Below are 20,368 nucleotides of genomic sequence, written 5' to 3'. Positions count from 1 at the left end.
TCATTTGCTAACACTTCATGCGTTGCAAACATCAATACTGCATTCCGGCATACAAGATAATTGCTAGCTGGAATAATGTTTGCTTTCAAGCACCAAACACCGGAAAGGAACAGCAGTGTTGGAAAGCATATAATTCTGGAAAAATCAAGCAGAATGATAAAAAAAAAAAATTGCAAAAACATGACTTGTACGCTCTTCAGGGACTCACCTTTAACTGACTGAATGACCCAACTGTGTGATCCCAGGCTGGCACAAGATAATGAAGAAGACTGTCCAGGAGTTTAAGGAATCTGGAGAACAATCATGCAACACATGAACGTAATAGGTTGTTATGTTATTATACTTGTAACTTTTTTCCGATTATGATCAAGCCTTTAATTTAAAAAGAAGTTCATCAGTCTTTTGTTTTTATTGTTTTATCCAATCTGCATATACCAACTTATTCCTATTCAATCCTATGCTGTTGTTCCATTCCACTCAAATTTTACCCGAGCATGCCTACATTAATCTCAGCCAACAGCAAGAATAATTGATTCTTGTTAAATCTTGTTAAATTTAAATTTTTCCTTCATAACAACCTCTTATAAATTGTAACGATTCTTCCTAATTTAATTTTCTATAGCCTCTTAATTTGAAAGTTGATTTTCAAAGACAAAGTTGCATTGCAGTGGTGTTTGCTCACAGGATGAAAGGCTTGTCAGTACACTTGGAGTGTTGATTTTGAAATCATATGAATTTTCTTTGGAAAAAAAAAACTGAGCCACCTGATCAGGCACTTGGATCATCAGTTTAATGGCTTGTTTAAAAGACTACGCATCCAACAATACATTGGAGAAGTACACCTCACACCTTTGGAGGTATAATTTCTTTCGCAAGTGCTCTACACACAGTAAGTTATACAGATCTTAAACATTCCTAAAAGAATACAAACTGAAACGTTTCATCTTGCACGCACAGGACCCAATTCTTCATAGCCAAAAGGAATTTATTCATCACTGCATTTTTTCATTGGGGAAAATGGGCTACGGGGATTACCATCGTGCTACAACGCCCATGAACCCGCTGAGTTTAAAATTTAATCAATTAAGATAGACAGTTAACAATTCCTGCTTCATCTCTATACCAACGAATCAATACCTTCTGCTCATACAGTATAAATTGGTGCTCCTTTTCTAAACTTGATTTCTTGCATTCTAGTCTTGAAGTATGCAAAATGAAAAGCTTCAACTTTGTATCCTTTCAACAATGATTAAGTTCTGTACTACTAAGCAAATATTAATTTGAGAGAATAGCATATTCTTGTCAGAATTATTATTATTATTTTTTCTTTATTCATTCACGGGATGAGGGTGCCAGTCAGCATTTATTGCCCATCCCTAACTGCCCAGAGGGTAGTTAACAGTCAACAACGTTGCTGTGGGTCTGGAGTCACATGTAGGCCAGAGCAGGTAAGGATGGCGGTTTCCTTCCCTCAAGAACGTTAGTGAACCAGATGGGTTTTTCCTGACAATCGATGATGGTTTCATGAACATCATTAGACTCTTAATTCCAGATTTTTATTGAATTCATATTCCACCATCTGCCATGGCAGGATTCGAACCCAGGTCCCCAGAACGTTAAATAAAAATTGAAAGAACTGTGGATGTTGTAGATCAGGAACAAAAACAACATTGCTGGAAAAGCTCAGCAGGTCTGGCAGCATCTGTGAAGGGAAAAAAACAGAGTTAATGTTTCGGGTCCAGTGACCCTTCCACAGAACATTATCTGGGTCTCTGGATTAACAGTCCCAGGGATAATATCACTAGGCCATTGCCTCCCCATAATTCTAAGACAAATAAAGGATTAATACTGTCACAATAAGTAAAGATCCACCAGGGGTTAGCATTTACCATTTATCAATGCCACTTTTGAACTATCTGCTAGATTTAGCAGATTAAAATTGAGGGAAAGAAGGGAAAGCATGTTTTTCTGTTAAGTGAACTGATCTGATCTGATATGTAAAGATATCTTCACCTCAATCAGTTATTTACTCTCAGTCGCATTTAAGGCAAAAGTCTCATTATCATTTGAGTGATTTATGCTGTAAGTATAATAGTGTTGTGTATATTACGTTTCCATTACTTAGCATGTGTTTTTACATTGATTACGAGGACCTCTTGATCAACCGGCACACTTCTGGTCCCATAGATGCCGGTTAATAAAAGAATTGCTGTAAAGCCACATGAAAGATACACTTTTAACCAGAAGTATCCAACTACCCTCATCACATATTATTTCGTCCTACTTCACTTTACTCTCTGACCAAGGTGATAATGAGGTGACCTGGTTTGGAGTCTCTTAATTCTGCCTTTACATAATTCTTTAAAAACCTTTCAGCCAGTTGACAATGGGAAAAATGAAGACTTTCATACATTGTAAAACAATCTGTTCAAAATCTCTTCTTACACGTTAACTCTTTCTTCTAAATAATATATAACTTATCAAAATACATTAACTGTAAGGAAAACTACATGCCAGCATGCATTCATACTTCAAGTCCAAACAGAGATATATACCTGTGGATTACTACAGCTCTTCTATATAGCATGTCAGGGTTATGTCCCTCAAGGCGTGGATAACGGACTAGGTTTGCAGCTTGAAACATATCAATGTTTAATCCTAGGTCTCTTTCCCTTGAAGATCTGATCTTAAGGCCATGTAGTCGGACATCTATTCCTCCATCTGTTGGGAAATGTTAAAGAAAGACTTAACATTGTTGTGAAAGTACAGTTCACTGACATCTGCTTCACATTGAAAGAATACTTTGTTGGACAGTTATTTTGTAGCAATTTGCTCTAAAGAAGCAGGAAACAGTTGTTTAGTAAGAAATTGCTGCAATGTTGCCTGCGCAATTGATCTTTATTTAATGCCCAGATGAATAAATACTATATGTAGGGAAGAGCAGGTAAGGGAAGCACAATTGCTCAGAGCTGAGCATTATCTTTTCCTTTTTCACTCTTAGTGAAGGCTGATGATGGGTTGGGAAGAATGATACTGACCGGTAGTATCTTGTTGTTATGGAATGATACAGCATGGAAACAGAGCCATTGGTCCAACTAGTTCATGCTGACCATTTCCTGAACTAAACTAGTCCCACTTGCCTGTGTTTGGCCCATATCCCTCTAAACCTTTCCTATTCATGTACTTATCCAAATGTCTTTTGGGCGTTGTAATAGAAATGTAAAAACACTCTCTTATAGTGCTCTAATAATTCAGATAATGAAGTGTTCGCTCAAACCATTCAATCCTATAAGCTATCTACATTTAAACACAATCTTCAAAGCCTCATTTTTCCGGAATGTCAATTTAGTCAGCATATCTCACCAATGAAGTGAGACATTTATCAATGTGATGAACATTACATAAATAAGTTGCTGCTGTTATGGTGAATCTGTCAACTAATTTACAGTGGTATTACTTATTACGTTTGTGACAAGAAGTAAATCTCATATTTCAAATGTATACAGGTGACTTCCAACCTTGTGCCTTTTCATTTTTCAATCATAAATCTATCAAGAGCAGCAAAGTGATTGATACCAAAGCCTCAGTCAACTTCAGACTAGCTGCTAGACAAGATAAAAGTGTCTTCTGTTTTATTTATTATTCTCCTGCTTCTTTGGCAGTCCCCAGGGTGGAGTGGGACTTGCTTCCACTCTGCGAGGGGGTGGGTTCTGAGGTGGATGAATAATCCAATCCTGGGAGTCACAAACTCTGCCTCAGGTGAGGCAGATGGTGTTTGAGAAGCCAGGTAGATGGGACACTCCGGATGCTGTGTACCATTTCTGATGCCTGCATTTGGCCTCAATTTCACTCAGTGACGCGCAAAATGGTTGGTGTCTTCGCAGATGTATCTTTTCCAGTCTGTGCATACCCTAGGGCAAGCAATCCCCACATATCGGTGGCAATGTTGCATTTTTTTTTTAGGCAGGCTTTCGGGCTGTCCTTGTGGTGTTGTTTCCTGTGTCCTCCTACTGATCACATACCATTGCAGAGCTTGGAGCAGAGCACTTGTTTAGGGAGTCTTGTGTTGGGCATGTGGACAACATGGCCTGCTTATTACAGCTGGTCATGCATGACCACTGCTCCAAAACAGGGGATATTGGCCTGGGAGAGACGCTCATGGAGGTATGTCTACCCCGCCAGTGGACTTGCAGGATATTGTGAAGATAGTGCTGGTGATAACTGTTCTGCGATTTGAGGTGACTACTGTACATGGTCCATGTTTCTGATGTATCGGGAAGGGGGGGTGGTGAGATACCACAACTGGTCTATAAACTGAGAGTGACTTTGGTGCTGGTTTGAGGTTTTAGACTTTGAACACTGGAGTCAATGTTGGATTTCATCAATGTCTGCTTACATTGAGAGGAGCCTCACAAGGTTCAGGAAATGATCCATATTGTCCAGGGACTGAGCTGGTAGAGAACTTTTTTTTGTGCTGGATGTTTACTCTGATGTCCATTCTCTCATTTGCCTCAGTGAATGGGATGATGATGGTTTCTAGTTCAGTCTCAGTATGCATACGTGCAGGTATCACCTGCTTACTGCAGGTCGATGACAGACATTGGGGTGGTCTTGGCTCTGGCCTGGGGTTTAAGGTTGAACAATTTCCCACTTATCTTGTCGGTTGGCTCCACTCCAGCGGGGAGATTCATGGAGAGGAGGTGGAGCATTGTGGTGAGGAAGATGGAGAACAGCATTGGTGTAATGATATAAGTTCTGCTTGACCCCAGTTTACACTCATATTGGGCATATGGTGGACATATTGGTGAGGGTCACAGCTTGCATGTCATTGTGAAGCAGCCAGATAATGGTAACAAATTTCTGTGGGCAGCCAAATTTGAGGAATGTGTTCCACAATCCCTTATGACTGAGTGAGTTTGAGAAACTGAAGAATTCCACATACAGAGGCTTGCTCTGGTCCCTGCACTTTTCTTGGATTTGTTGCACACTGAAAATCATGTCCATTGTGCCTCTTGATGAATGGAAGGCACATTGAGATTCAGCCACTGGAAGCAGACAATTGAGGAGGATTGTAGCGATGATCTTTCCCTTGGCGGAGAATAGGGAAATTTGTCTAATTTTCAGAGTCAGACTTGTCTCCTTTCTTGAAGATGGTCAGAATTAGTGTCCTTGAGATCTTCTAGCATGCTTTCTTCCTTCCAGACAAGGGAGATGAGGTGGTGGACATGTACCGAGAGTCTCTCTCTGCTGTATTTTAGTTATCAGTGGGGAATCCATCCGTGTTGGCGGCCTGGTTTTTCAGCTGTCAGATGGATTTTTCAAACTAAGGGCTGGTAATGGGTATTATGATGAGGGATGCTGTCAAGAGCATTTGCATTGAAGGTTGCATCTTGGTGGAGGAGGTCCTCAAAGTGCACGCTCCAGTGGATGTCGTCGACTGTTTCTTGGTCTTTGATGGGCAATTCTCCATTTGTGGCTGTCAGTGGAGTAGGTCCCAGGGTATTTAGACGATAAATTACTTTGATTGAGCTGAACAAGCCCTGCATGCCATGACTGTCAGAGAATTGCTGAGTTTCTTGCGCTCTTTACATCCACCGTCTTTTCTTTAGGTCATGGGTTCTTCATCATATCTCGGCCTTCAGGTGCCTGTAGGTTTGTATCCTCTCGTTTGGGTTTTGGTAGAGCTGCCACTTCAGGAATATGCTGTATTTGTGGTCTAAGAGATCCTGGATCTCCTAAACACGCTCAAACTAGTCTTGGTGTTTCTTGGTCAAAAGGCTGAGCGTGTCCATGCAGATGCTGATTATAGCGGCTTCTCAGGTAGACCAGGTGCTGTAGGCATTCTGCAGTTCTGGCACATCTGATGTCGCCAGGTTGATTGTGAGGTCCTACCTCAGTAGTTCTTTCTCCTCAGGGTCTTGGAGTCCAGCAGCATAGAGTCTCCTGTGGCAGATCTTTTCTGCCTGTTGTTTTGGGGCTAGGTTGGAGATGGTAGAGTGGATTAGTTGGTGGTCGTTCCAATAGTCATTGGCTCCAGTCTTGGAGTGGACGATGCAGACATTTTTGCAGTTCCTTATTCAAACTTTAAGCGTCACTGCTTGGAGCAGAGGTGTTGCTATGAGGTCTTGCGCTTGTCCTGCCAGCAGAGCAAAGTTTTTGTTTTGACAAGGTCATGTTCTAGGCACAAAAACGGAAGTCACTAGAAAAGCTCAGCAGGTCTGGCAGCATCTGTGAAGAAAAAAATTAGAGTTAACGTTTCAGGTCCAGCGACCCTTCCTCAGAGGGTTCTGAGGAAGAGAGTCACCGGACCCAAAACAGTAACTCTAATTTTTTCTTCACAGATGCTGCCAGACCTGCTGAGCTTTTCTAGCGACTTCTGTTTTTGTTCCTGATTTACAGCATCCGGAGTCCTTTCAGTTTTGTCATTTTCTAGGCAGTTTATTAGGAGGAGATTCAATTGGAGTTTGCATTCCCTATGCGTTCTCCGTCCAATACACCTTTACAAAGATTTGCATCCGTTCCGACTCGAGGATTGAAATCACTGAGGAGAACCAATCTGTCTCCCTTAGGGATGTGAGGCAGCATTTGTTATATAGCCTTCATGCCTCTGCTACCATGCATGCAGGTGGTGATGGGAATCCAGTAAACATATAGCTCATGAACTCAGTGTGGGAACAAATCCACACTTTGTTTGCCTTGAGCAATATTAAAAATACACAACTCACTTTTGAAATGTTTTCTCATTGCTTTTGAGCACTTGGTTTTGGTATTGCTGAAAGAAAAGATACGTGTGCAAAACAAGAAATTTCAACAACATTAGGAGAGATTCAAGAATAGCAAATTTCAAAAGGTAGTAACAATTTATAGCACATAGGAAAAGGGTGTTGATTGGTTGACAAATATACTGAATGGCCAAGGTGTTGCCATGGTTAATGCATGAGGGAACAATGTCCTCCAGGGTTTTGTTTATTTTTAAAAAAAAGTGCATCCTCTGTTTCTCACCCCTCTGTTTCTGGGGAAGGTTCTTGCATGGGGGACAATGATTCCCTTATAAATTCGCCATGGCAAAGCTTTGACTTTGCCAATTGAAAAGATTAAATAACGTCAGTTAGAACTTTTTTTTTGAAGTAAAACCATGAGGAGGGCTGAAGAATAGTAGGTATATAGAGACAAGTAAGGATAAAACTAGAGCAGAGGGCCAGGTCTGGAAGTGTGAGATAAAAAAAAAAATGCAGGCTAGACTGCACAATTAGTGAGATAAGGACAGCCTTGGAGAGATAAAGAATGACATCTGACATATGTATGGATTTGATTATGGGCTAGACAGATGAGCCAGGAGCCCATATTGCAGGTCTGACCTGCACAAATGATATAACCAAGTACCTTTGCAACCCTAAGCTCACTATCTGGCCAGTATCACCGGCAACTATCCTCAGACCCTTCCTCAATGGGTAGCAGTGAGTAAGGAGAAAGGGTAATATCACTAGTAAGTGGGCTACTTTGGATTAGGACAAGGACCAAAGGCAGAGATTGAAAGAGTTAAATAATCCTAGTTAGAACAAGCAGAGTCGAAGAATAGAGTATATTTGGAGACACGATTAGTGATCTGACTTTGGTGAGGGGCCAGGCCAGGAAATGAATACAGTAATAAGGTGGTAGCCTAGACTGCACAATCGTTCTGCACAAGGGTGGGCCGTGGATAGATAAGGAACAATGCCTAACGTATATATCTCAGGAACTAAGCGAAAGGACACCAGAACTGCTGTTTAGCTCTCAAAACCAAATTGAGTTGAGTCAGAGTATGTATACATGATTTAACGTCTACATGAAGACTGAGTATCATCTTCAACTAAGGGTGGCTCTTCCATGTCCACTTGGATAAATGACTGTAACCTGTACCAGAGTCTCCTGCTGGCTTGTCAAGTCACACCACAATGCAACCGAAGAGCACCCCTTTCTCATGCAGCATAAATTGTGATTCTACTTGAAATTTGGTATTCTTCCATCTGCCCTCATAAGCCCGAGATGAAATGCTTCTTTTCAGCGATACATAAGATTTGAACTAACAAAAAAAAAACTGAAAGAACTGTGGATGCCGTAAATCTTGTCAAAAACAGAAGTTACAGTTCTGAGGAAGGGTCCCTCGACCCAATACGTTAACTCTGATTTCTCTTCACAGATGCTGCCAGACCTGCTGAACTTTTCCGGCAATTGACAAGATTTGAACTACCAATTGACTTTGTTTTGGCCCCTTAAAACATAGCTAATTATGTAACACTATCATAATATACATTAGTTGGTTTTATGAACTGTCCTTGAGTTTCTTTTGCACTAACCTTTCCTCTTCAACATTGCTGCCATTCAAGGAAACACTATATCCATAACTTTAAAGCAAATTAAATAATTAAACAAAAAGTGTCCACAATTTTCTCTTTTATTCTCTTCTCCACTGTGTTACGTATTTAAAGATTTGACAGGAATTATGGTGACTGGGTCTTAGAGATTCCAGATATGTCATTTGAATCCTACTACCCCTGCCATCCTGACACCCTAAAGGGTGCAAGGGAAAACAATGTAGCAATCTATTAACTAAGAACCCAAATTTATATTTTAGCCGTACAGGACCGCTGTTCGTTTAATCTTCACAACCCTGATGGTATTTGATTATTGCCTTTTGGTTGGCTATCAATGTCACTCGCCTGTCTCCAACAAACCAGAAGACTTACCTACACATTCTATAATCCGGATTTCAATTACAGGAAGGTGAACCATCATATCTTCCAGGATACACAGATCACCAACTAAAGTTCTGCAAAAGAATTGAAACACTTAATTGTTTAAAAAGGTTCAAATACCATGTGTTGCAAGTTTACTTACAGCACCTTCAGACAATGAGCTAGAAAACTGAAAGGTATTAATATGGAAGTTACATTTTTAAAATTGAAAGATTAGCCACTTTTCGTAGAAATCTTAACTCAGGTAGAAAATGCCCACTTCCATCTTCTTTATTTAAAATCCATTCCTATATATAAAAAAAAAATTGATGAATGCCTGGACCAAATTTTTATCCTTCATATTGCTTGACTCCCGCTTGCGACAAACTAATGACCGGACAATTCCTTCAAGCACACCTCTGGGGGCAAAGATGTGGGAGGGGAAGAGAAGAGATGAAGAACGAAGCTGGCAATGAGCTCGGGCACTTCATGCCTGGAAAAAAAATTAAAAGAAAGGGAACGGAAGGGGAACGGGCAAGTACAATAATAAACAGACATTTATGTGGAGTCAACCAGGTCAAAGGAACAGCAACAGCACACAAGCATTTGTGATGAAACCAGTATAACACTCCAAACCCTATTGTAAACATTACTGCGACAGACTTGAAACACATAAAACAAAAAATGCTCATATTATAGCTGGGATTCGCAGGCAATACAAGTATGTTAACAATAGCATATTTTAAAGTATTTTACATATTTGATAGGTAAATACCATCTGTCTCTGTAGTTTTCTATACTTACTCATCAACTGTGAGATCGTTCAACTTTTTTAAATTATCTCGATCCCCACCAAACACATGAATTGTTTTTGGCATGTAGTTATCGTCTGTTGCATCTACAGAGATGAACAGCTTTCTACAAAAAAAAAGATGTATTCAATTAATTATAGCAAAATAATCCCTTGGTACTTTATCCATGTACCAGCTGTTCATGATAATTGAATTTCACAAGCGTATATTTTGTAATTAACCTCATCTGCATATTCAAATAGGACCTAATTTGCTTACATGAACAGTATCTGATAAAGTAATTTGATTTTTCTGGTTTCCTTTCCTTACTAAAGTCTTTCCATGATACACATTTTCTCCAGCTCAGAAAGATACTGAGGAGAGCAGCTTGAATAAGAATCTGTTAGTACACTCCTTCCTCTTCATTTAACGATACGAGAATCCAAGGTAAGGCTGAGGTAAACAAAAAGATTATCACTTTGATTACCGTTTCCTATCACTTGTACTGAAATGCAATGGAGCAAGAATACATCGTGCTGCCGTGGATTCCTTCTACCAATGCACATCCCTTTCAACATAGAGTGAAGAAAGTCTATAAGGAACAAGTGAGTTGGGGAAAGAGGGAGAGAGGAGAGAGTGTGCAAGAGGAGTACACAGTTTAGAAAGAAAATGAGAGGATCAAAGGTACTGTATAATAGATTAAAACAAAAAGTTGTAGCATGTGGAATCAACAGGCAAGTATCAGAATGGGTAGCTGGATAACTGCAAGACAGAAAACAGAAAACAAGATAAGTGGTAGCTATTTACAGTGACAAAAGTTATGAAGTTTTATCCGAAAAGATTCTGTGCTGGGTCCAAAGTTGCTTATTTTTACGTTAGAAGAACAGGCAGATCATAAATGTACAAATCACTAGATTGTGACACAAGGCAACAAGGTCATTAACAAAAAGCAAATTAAGTACGAAGGTTTATTTCAAGAGGGATATAATCGCAAAGTAGAGACGTTATGGCAAATCTCTAATGAACTTTGGTTAGATCACACCTCTGTGCAAAGTATTTATTGCAATATTATAACAAGAATAGACATGTGAAAGATTTACAAGTTTGATCAGGAAAGCAACACCAAGCACATTCTCTCTTCTCTTGAAAAAAGGAGGTATGAATGGTCTATCTGAAATTATTAAAATTAGACATGCTTTCATTGAGTAGATACAGACAGAATGCTTCTTCTTTTTGTAGTTGGGTGGGGGTGGTGGGAGCAAAATTAAGGACCACTAATACAAGATAGTCTTAAAGAAATCAAATAGGCGTCTCAAAAAAAAAGACATTTTGTCTAGAGAGTGGAATTCCAGCACAGGGAATAATTGAAGTACAGTAATACTCTGCATTTATAAAATGGAAATTAGTTAAGGATGGCAGAGTGGGGGAGGACAAAGTTACAAATGAGGAAGATGGGAAATGTTTTGAATAGACCATAAACAAGGTCATGAACAGCTTCGACCGAAAGACCTGTTTTGTTTCTGTAAATAAAAAGAAACAACCAAAGAAAAGTTACGAAAAAAGGAGAAAAGAAAGGAGAACAAAAAGGTTTTGTTTGAGAAAAGCAGATAGAGAGATCTGGGAGGACCAAACTTGCCCTTCCTCTCAACTTGGGTGCAGTGTGAGAATAATTGCAAACAGGAACAAAGTAATTAAAAAAAATCTCTTGAAAATATATACATTCAAATTCACTTTAGCTCTAATCTTACTCTCTGGAATATACACTTTAGTCATAGACTAGAGAAGTGGAATGAATTTAAGATTTAAGCATTCTTTTCCTCAGGCTACAAATTAGCCCTAAGTGGCTGAAATAGAAAAGAAAATGCTTTATCTTTCATGGAGTAGGCATTGTGGGCAAAGCCAGCATTTGTTGCTCATCCCCAACTGCTCTGGAATGGAATAGCTTGCTAGGCCATGAGAGAGAACAATCAAGAATTAACTACATTACTTTAGGTCTGCCGTCAGATGTACACCCAACTGGGAAAGATGGCATATTTCCTTCCTTAAAGGATATTAGTAAAGCAGGTGGATTTTTACAGCAAAAAAAAATTGATACTTTCAGAGTTACCATTACAGAGACCAGCTTTTAATTACAGATGCAGAGAAGTATGGTGGAAATCAATTTAGGATTATTAACTGGGCTCATTAGTGTGGTGCATGTGTGTGTACTGGAAGCTACAAACCGGAACTCTGTTCTTTGCAGTCAGAGAGAAAAAATGTACAGGCACCGCACCTGTTCCAACTCAACAAAATAGGTGACTGCTATTTGCTGATTCATTTCTCAGGGAAATGTCTTGACCAGAGTCAGCCTGCCTGATTTAAATTGCAAACAAAGCCTGGCAATCAACTGACAGTTCACTAACTGATGATTTCTCTATACTAATGCCTTGGCAAATGGACTCTGGCCAATCAATCAATCAGCAATCTCCTCATGCAATATGATTGCTGTTTTTTCTTTAAACTGACATTTTTATGAATTGCCCTGATGACAGCAAGATGAAAAGCTTTAACAAAATGTGTCTTTTTTCAATCACTCAAAATTCAAGATTTTATTATTGAACTTGAATTCCACCAGCTCCTATGGTGAGATTTAAACCAATGCCACAGAACATTAGCATAGGCCTCTAGACTAGCTGTCCAGTGACTACCATAATGCTACCGTCTCCCCAGAGGATTAAATAACTTTTTGTCTTCTTACTTTATTATAGTGCCTTTCTTCATGTAAAGTCGAATCCAGTGATGGCCCTGATTCCCCTCACTCTCCCAGAAAGTGTCATTGTCACCATCAGTCAAACACCACACATTGGCTTCATCCTGTTAATATAAAATGGATGGACACAAAGATCATAGTTGGGAGACAAGGATGAGGTGCTCATGTTCCGTCAAAACATGGAAACTCTTCAGTTATCTACTGGCTCAAAAAATGCTGCTTTCAATTCAAGAAACACATTTGTTTTTAAACTTGATTCATATTTTAAATAATTCTCTATTACCTTTTCACATTTCACAGTGGATGCTATACTGCACTTAATGCTTAAACAGTACTTTTGCGGCAAAAGCCTTCTTCAAAAGGAAGAACTTTGAATAAAAGTTACCGAGAAAGAAGAAGCATCTATGCTGTCAACTAGATGTTTGACACTGCCTAAGTTTTCATCTTCTTTTCCTATGCGATCGTAGAGGTAATGCACCAAATCTTCGTCACACTCAAACGTCCAAGTCGGAGGAACATACCTGTATCCAGTAATACACAATTAGAACTTCAGGATAATCACTTTGCATTATAAAAAACATTTCTGAACAAAGATTAATGCCAGTATATGTGTATAGACTTCACATAATGAGCTCCAAATCTCATCACTGCAGTTGTAGGTGTGCAGCAAATGATGGCAGCCACTTACTGCAAAAAGAAAAAAAAAATTTGAAAATGATATGACACACTAAGCTGCTCTCATGAGTCTTACAAGGAGAACAGCAAAGACAGTGAAGCCAAGCCACTCTTCTGGTCTGAGGTGGCATAATGACAATAGCAGAGATTTAAGAAAAAGGGAAAAAAAATTAAATATCACAGGCATATTTTACTAAACAAAAGAACCTTGGATTTTCTATGGCCAATCTTTTGCCCTCCAATGCAAGACTATAACATGGAGCCTTTTTGAAGGACAGCCACCAGCCAGCTCATTTTGTAAAAGGAAATAATGTGGCAATTAATTATGTCACAAGTAGTCTTGTATGCAATGAAATAAGTTAATACTCTATAGAGGAAGTTTAATTGTTACTGTGCAAATTTGCATTGTTTTTGAAATTAAGCTGTTTTGTTCACAGTGGGGTACTTTGTCATCCTTTTCATGAGTCATCTCAGCTATTAGAGCCTGTGTGTTACAGCAGTCAGAATATGGAGATGCTTTCTTCCCTGTAGGCAGCGTTACAGGCAATTCTCATTCTACCACAATGCACCAAAATAACAAGCAAAAAAAAATAAATAATGGGACTCAAATAAAACGAAAAATTACATTGTTACCTCAGCCTTTGCATCGCAGCATCATCCCTGTCTGCGATCTTGGGTTTTGCACCCAGATAGAATGAATATTGTGCATCAACCACCTTTTCCCATCTGAAAGAAGGAAATAAAAACCTCTAATCAGGATAAAAACTTTAAATAGTTGTGATAACATAAAAGAAATCCTTGTACCATATATTAAGATTTAGACATGTTTTAATTTGTTTAAAAAATACAAACTTCACATTCATTGTTGCCATTAGATCCAATTTGTTAAATTGGTTAAAAAAAAATTAATTCTTCAAAGTGAATAAGTTCTGAACTTCCTTCACAGACAATTTAAATAAGCAGCACAAAGCAAAACCACTGGAGATTTCAGTGCACAGAAATACACCAAATGTGGTGGACTTGTCAAGGAGAGAAGCAGCGAACAACACCACAGCTGCAAATTTGAGCAGTGTACATTCAAACAATAACTTGCAGTTATACAGCACCTTTAACCTAGCAAAAACATCCCAAAAAGGTACTCAACACTCAAATCCCGTAACATTGCAATAGAATTGCTTTATCTTTGAATTTCACAACATGAGCTTGCATTTATACAAGGAATATTCCAATAACTGCTTTGAATGCAAACATACAAATTAGAAGCAAAAATAGGCCATTGAGCCACTTGAGGCTGCTTTACCATTTGATAATGAATCCTCAAAAAATTGAACCATATGACAGACTGAAGGCTGGGATAGCACTAATCCTAATCAAATCACTAAGCACTAAACAAAACATTTATTACCAAGGATAGTAGATAAGACATGAAGTCTACAGGGCTCATAAAGATGCTCTGCCTTAATAGGATTTGTATGTAAAATCATTTCAAAGCAAATGCCTGAGAAGCTAGACAGTAAATGTGTACTTCTATGACCAGCTTCTAGGGTTTTAATGGGTCAGCAGGTGTATTAACATGGCCTACAAGTGACTGACAACAAAGGGTTGAACATTTATAACATGTGCCACTCAGATCGGTCATTAGAATCAGATGGGTTTACATTAAAAATGATGTACAAGCTATTACTCTTTATATTAAAATCTTCATTGATTAGCTGAGTCAGTCTGGGAGTACGCTTGTAAAACCATGCAGGAATTCCTCATCCAGTACACGGCAGTAGGACGTTTCTAAAATCTCGAGCGTAATTTAAAATTATAGGTTTTTGTTAAACTCAATATTAAATATATGCCAAAGAACCAAACATATCTTTGAAGCCTTCAATTTAACAGTTCATTAAAAAGAACCTTTTGGGGCTTGGGGGTCACCAAACTGACCTACATTAGCACAGTTTGGACTGAATCGGTTAACTTCCAAACAGGATATCTAAAAAAGTGGGCAAGTGAAGCAATTGTTTGTTGTCAATTTATCAAAGAAGAAACATAATTCACACACCAATTGTTTAACCAACACCATACTGTTCATGTAAACCGCACCTTCCCAATGGTGTTGAAGGAGCTCACTAACTTCTGTCACTGAATTTAAGATCAACCATTCAGGTGCCGAGTGCATTCCTGCCTTGCTTCCTTCCTATAGGCCATTGATCTGGTCCTCCCCTCGCTAGTTTCTCTTATCTCCTCTGCTCACGCCTCCTAAGCTTATCTTGACATTACTACTCAACTAAAACATGGTCAATCCAATCAAGTAAACTATTTCTCATCCATCTTCACTTCTGGGTTCCCACACTAGATAGTGCCAGAATAGAACATACTCTTTACCGCACTTTCCCAAACCTTTTCAAGTCGTTCAACTAAAATACAGCAAAAAAATATCCTTGGCCTCTCAATCTTTGCAAATTTGTATTTTGCAAGAGTAAAGGGATTGAGAACTGTTTAAGAGGCATTGGTGGTGGTTTTGAAAGGGAAAGGGACAATACCTTCAGAGATTGTGAGCACCAAACAATTGGTAGCAGAGCATCAATTGATCATTGAAGAAAAAAAATCAGAGTTAACGTTTCGGGTCCAGTGACCTTTTCTCAGAACCGGACCCAAAATGTTAACTCAGACTTTTCCTTCACATATGCTGCCAGACCTGCTGAGCTTTTCCAGCAATTTCTGTTTTCGTTCCTGATTTACAGCATCCGCAGTTCTCAGTTTTTTTTAAAAATCAATTGATCATTGTTCCCTTCAGCAATGTGAGAATGGGCTTTTGCTAATTTTCTATAATTAAAGTACATTGAAAACATTTTCTACCTAAAGAGGGGGTGTCACAAAGATCAGATTAATTAAATTACAGGGTTGTACAGCACAGAAGTCATACAACACATTAACTCTGCACTGACTCTTTTGACAAAACACCCTGTTAGTCTCAGTCCCTGCTTGGTCCTTATATTCCAGTACTTTTTCTTCTTCAAGGATTAAACTGAATTCCCTGAAGAAGGTTACTACTGAATCTGTTCCACTGTTTTATCAAGACAATGCATTCGAAACCCTGACTGCCTAAAGTGTAGCAAAGCATTTCATGTTGCCTCTGGCTCTTTTGCTAATCAGAATATGTCCTCTAGTTGTGAAACGTTCAGCCATTGCAACAGTTTCTTTTATTATCCCAGAGCAGTGTTTTTGAGCAGCAAAACTATTCCAACACTGCATTTTTGATGAAAGTGTACTGTGTTTATTTTTAAGTAATTTCTGGGTCTGCAGATTGTTAAATGGACAGAAGTGCTTTTAGTTAGTACGGTGATGTGCTCTTCCTGTCAGATGTAGGAGATCAGGAAGAATCTGAATTTTTGGAGACTATGTCTGCAGGAAGCGAATTTGGATGCAAATCCTATTGGACCACATGGATCAGATGGAGTGGCAGTTAGAGGTAATGAGGAGTTTACAACAGCCAGGGGGGTGTTCTGGATAGCAGTTTCAGGAAGGCGGAGATACCGCAGATACAATCAGGTAGACAGTTGACCATGAAGAATGGTAGGAGAGGTAGCCAGGTAGCAGACCAAAACAACAGTGAGAGAAGAGAAAAGGCTGAGACTGGTACAGTAGATAAAGGGGAGCAAGTCTAATAGTTAAGGCAGAGAACAAGGCAAGATTGATAAACTAAACTGCATTTATTTTAATGCAAGAGGCCTGACAGGTAAGGCAGATGAACTTAGGGCATGATTATGGACTGGGATATCATAGCTATTACAAAAATATGGCTCAGGGATAGACAGGTCTGGCAACTTAATGTCCTGGGGTATGGATGCTGTAGGAAAATTAAAAAGGACGCAAGAGAGGGGAAGTGGCATTTTTGGTTTGGGATAACATTATGGCTGTGCTTAGGGAGGCTATTTCCGGGAGACCATCCAATGAAGTTGCACCGACAAATAAGAAAGGGATGATCACCCTGTATTATAGGGTCCCCCAACAGTCAGTGGGAAATTAAGAAGCAAATATGTTAGGAGAGCTCAGATATCTGTAAGAATAATAGGGGATATTAACTTTCCAAATACAGACTGGATGGTGAAGAAGGTAGACAGGGTGGTGAAGAAGGCATTTCTCTTCTTTGGTTAGAACACTGAGTACAGGAGTTGGGATGTCATGGTGGGGCTGTACAGAACATTAATGAGGCCACTTTTAGAATACTGTGTACAATTCTTGTCAACCACTACAGGAAGGATGTTGCAGAAAAGATTTACAAGCATGTTGCCAGGGTTGAGTTACAGGGTGAGGCTGAACAGGCTTGGCTTTTTCCCTGAAGCAAAGGCTAAGCCTTATAGAGGTTTATAAAACCATTAGGGGCATGGATAGGGTGAATAGCCAAAATCTTTTTCCCAGGGTGGAGTAGTCCAAAACTAGAGGATATAGGTTTAAGGTGAAAGGGGAAAGATTTAAAAATGACCCGAGGAGTAACTTTTTCACGCATCATGGCGTGTATGGTATTACTACTGGCCCACTGTATCTGGGTTAGTCATGCCAAAAAAATTGGTCAGTGGCTCTGTTTCAAAAGAATTATTCAGGGAACTATGATGTATGAGTAAAAGACAGAATTGGATTCAGCGGTCAAGTTTGCACTGGAGTTCAAACAGCCTTACTCAATATGTAGGCTCACATAGAAAAACTTAGATGAGATGCTGGGTTTATTTTTGGAACCGCATCCCAGAAAATAAGATAATTAGAACATAAGATCTTGCATGTGAATAACAAAAGAACAATAATGAAAGTCTTAGCTTGGCTTATTCACCTCTCAATCCTAATGTTATGGGATTCAGTGCCTCATGATCATGGTATTCTATTCAACCCAGAGCTAAGCTTTGAACCCCATATTTCCTCAGCTCAAAAGACCAGCATCTCTACTTCTATAACAATAAAAGTCCCTAGCACAAACAATCTTTTGTTGGAGCCATATTCATTCCTTTATTACCTTCAGATTGAGGATTTCTTGTCCAACAAGTAAATGTCACGTTCTCTACAATCTACAGCTGTCCACATCCGACTTACTGATAGTCCCTATGCTCAATGACCTACATGGTCTCCAGAAATCATCCTCACCCTAAAAAATAAGCAAACCATTGCCTTAAATTTAAAATCATCAAAATCAACTCATTGCCCCTTCCCCCTCCAGCCCAATAACAGAAAACCTCTCTCCAAATACAGCTGCCATTCCTTTTGTGCAGGGGCCATAGAATTAGGGTAAGAAGCAATAGGGTTTACGGGGATTTGAGGAAAAAACATTTTCACCCAAAACGTCATGGGAATTTGGAACTCACTGCCGAACGATGATAGAGGCAGAAACCCTCAACATTTATAAAGTATTTAAAATGTACACTTGTGATACCAAGGCATGTAAGATAAGTGCTGGAAAATGGGATTAGAGTAGTTAGCTGTTAGTAGTTGACCAGTGCAGACTCGATGGGCTAAAGCACCTTTCTCTGTGCTGTTGACTTTAACGATTTTCTGTGCATCTACAAATGGCAGATATGCCTTCAACCAAATGTTGATGATCCGGAATTCCTTTCCCAAATTCATCTAGTCCAACTACCTCGGTGTTTACAACACCTTCTTTAAAATTCACCCTTCGACCTAAGCCTCAAGTTACCAGGGCGAATATCTTCTCCTCTGTCCCATCATTCACCAATGTTTAGGATGATTTTCTATATTATAGGTGCCTTTTATGTGCAAGTTCTTGTTCCTAAATTTCCATACATATGTACATACATCATACACATTACTGTTATATTAAATGAATATTGTACTGTAGTATATTTAAAATTTACCTGTTACATGGCCTGTAATCATAACCAAAAAGCTGCTGCTGTTTCTGAAGCCTTTCGGGTGTTTCCACTGGCACAAGTCGCTCGCCACCTTCAGGCTGCTTACACAGAAGAATCCAGCCTTCTGTTTCCTGACAATTGCTATTGTACTCTTGTAATTGCTCCTATAGCATTATTGGAACAATGACAAATCATATAATTGATCTATTATATAAAATCATAACATTACAATTCCAATAACTAAGGATGGCAATCAATACAGTGAATATATCTACCACACCGGTGTCCACTCAATGTTATTATCATTATGCAGCTCTTGCTCAAGGCTTTTCCCTGAAATTTATTATCTCTTCAGTTAAGATCTTGTATCTTACAGACAAGGTTTCAGCTCATCCACATCCAATAGCCTGTTCTGAAAACACTGGTTATGTTTTGACAGCTATAACAAATTGCATCATTACAGCTGAGAAAATCTGTAACATTTCAAAACAACATTGTAAAATAAAACAACCTACAACATTCTAAACAAGAAAGTCAATTTGCTCCATCACCTAAAGTCAACAGATTCTTTAAGAAATTTCCAGGATTTAAACCTTCACCAAATACTAATCAGATCTTCCCTGAGCCATAACTCAAACCTGTCCATTGGATTTGGGACATACAAACATACGAAATATGAACAGAAGTAGATCATATGGCCCTCAAGCCTGCTTTGCCACTTAATAAGACCACAGCTGTTCTACTGGAATCAATGGCTATCAGGGGGCAAACTCTCTGGTGGTCAGAGTCATACTTGACACATAGGAAGATGGTTGTGATTGTTGGAGGTCAGTCATCTCAGCTCCAGGACATCTTTGCAGGAGTTTCTCAGGGTAGTGTCCTAGGTCCAACCAACGTCAGCTGCTTCATCAATGACCTTCCCTCCATCATCATAAGGTCAGAAGTGGGGATGTTTGCTGATGATTGTACGATGTTCAGCACCATTTGTGACTCCTCAGACACTGAAGCATTCCATGTCCAAGCGCAACAAGAATTGGACAATACCCAGGTTTGGGCTGACAAGCGGCAAGTAACATTTGCGCCACATAAATGCCAGGTTATGACCATCACTAATATGAGACAATCTAACCACCACCCCTTGAAATTCAATGGTGTTACCATCACTGAATCCCCCACTACCAAAATCCTTGCAGTCATCATTGGTCAGAAACTCAACTGGACTCACCACATAAACACAGTGGCTACAAGAGCAGGTCAGAAGCTACAAATACTGTGGTGAGTAACACACCTCCTAACTCTCCAAAGTCTGTCCACTATCTACAAGACACAAGTCAGGAGTGTGATGGAGTACACCCCACTTGCCTGGATGAGTGCAGTCCCAACAACGCTCAAGAAGCTTGACACCATCCAGGACAAAGGAGCCCACTTGATTGGCACTACATCCACAAGCATCAACTCCCTCCAACACTGATGCTTAGTAGCAGCAGTGTGTACTATCTACAAGATGCACTGCAGAAATTCAAAAGGTCCCAAACAGCACGTTCCAAACCCACAGCCACTTCCATCTTGAAGGACAAGGCCAGCAGATGTATG

General features: G+C 39.4%; 1 protein-coding gene across 3 annotated transcripts in view; it reads right to left on the bottom strand.

Annotated features, from left to right (window-relative positions):
* The window catches only part of hectd3 (HECT domain containing 3), a 61,859-nt gene that overhangs the window by 38,038 nt on the left and 3,453 nt on the right, over nucleotides 1-20,368 (bottom strand). For all 3 annotated transcript variants that reach the window (XM_048601708.1, XM_048601710.1, XM_048601709.1), the window contains exons 3-10: nucleotides 18,779-18,939; nucleotides 13,563-13,655; nucleotides 12,640-12,775; nucleotides 12,243-12,358; nucleotides 9,519-9,632; nucleotides 8,727-8,809; nucleotides 2,556-2,721; nucleotides 209-290 (exon numbers count right to left, since the gene is read on the bottom strand). In XM_048601708.1, the coding sequence (XP_048457665.1) occupies nucleotides 209-290; nucleotides 2,556-2,721; nucleotides 8,727-8,809; nucleotides 9,519-9,632; nucleotides 12,243-12,358; nucleotides 12,640-12,775; nucleotides 13,563-13,655; nucleotides 18,779-18,939 (951 nt within the window). The remainder of the gene's footprint in view (nucleotides 1-208; nucleotides 291-2,555; nucleotides 2,722-8,726; nucleotides 8,810-9,518; nucleotides 9,633-12,242; nucleotides 12,359-12,639; nucleotides 12,776-13,562; nucleotides 13,656-18,778; nucleotides 18,940-20,368) is intronic.

This window comes from Rhincodon typus, chromosome 10, assembly GCF_021869965.1.
Source record: "Rhincodon typus isolate 14 chromosome 10, sRhiTyp1.1, whole genome shotgun sequence".
NCBI classification, from domain to species: domain Eukaryota; kingdom Metazoa; phylum Chordata; class Chondrichthyes; order Orectolobiformes; family Rhincodontidae; genus Rhincodon; species Rhincodon typus.
This window is presented reverse-complemented; position numbering and strand designations above follow the sequence as displayed.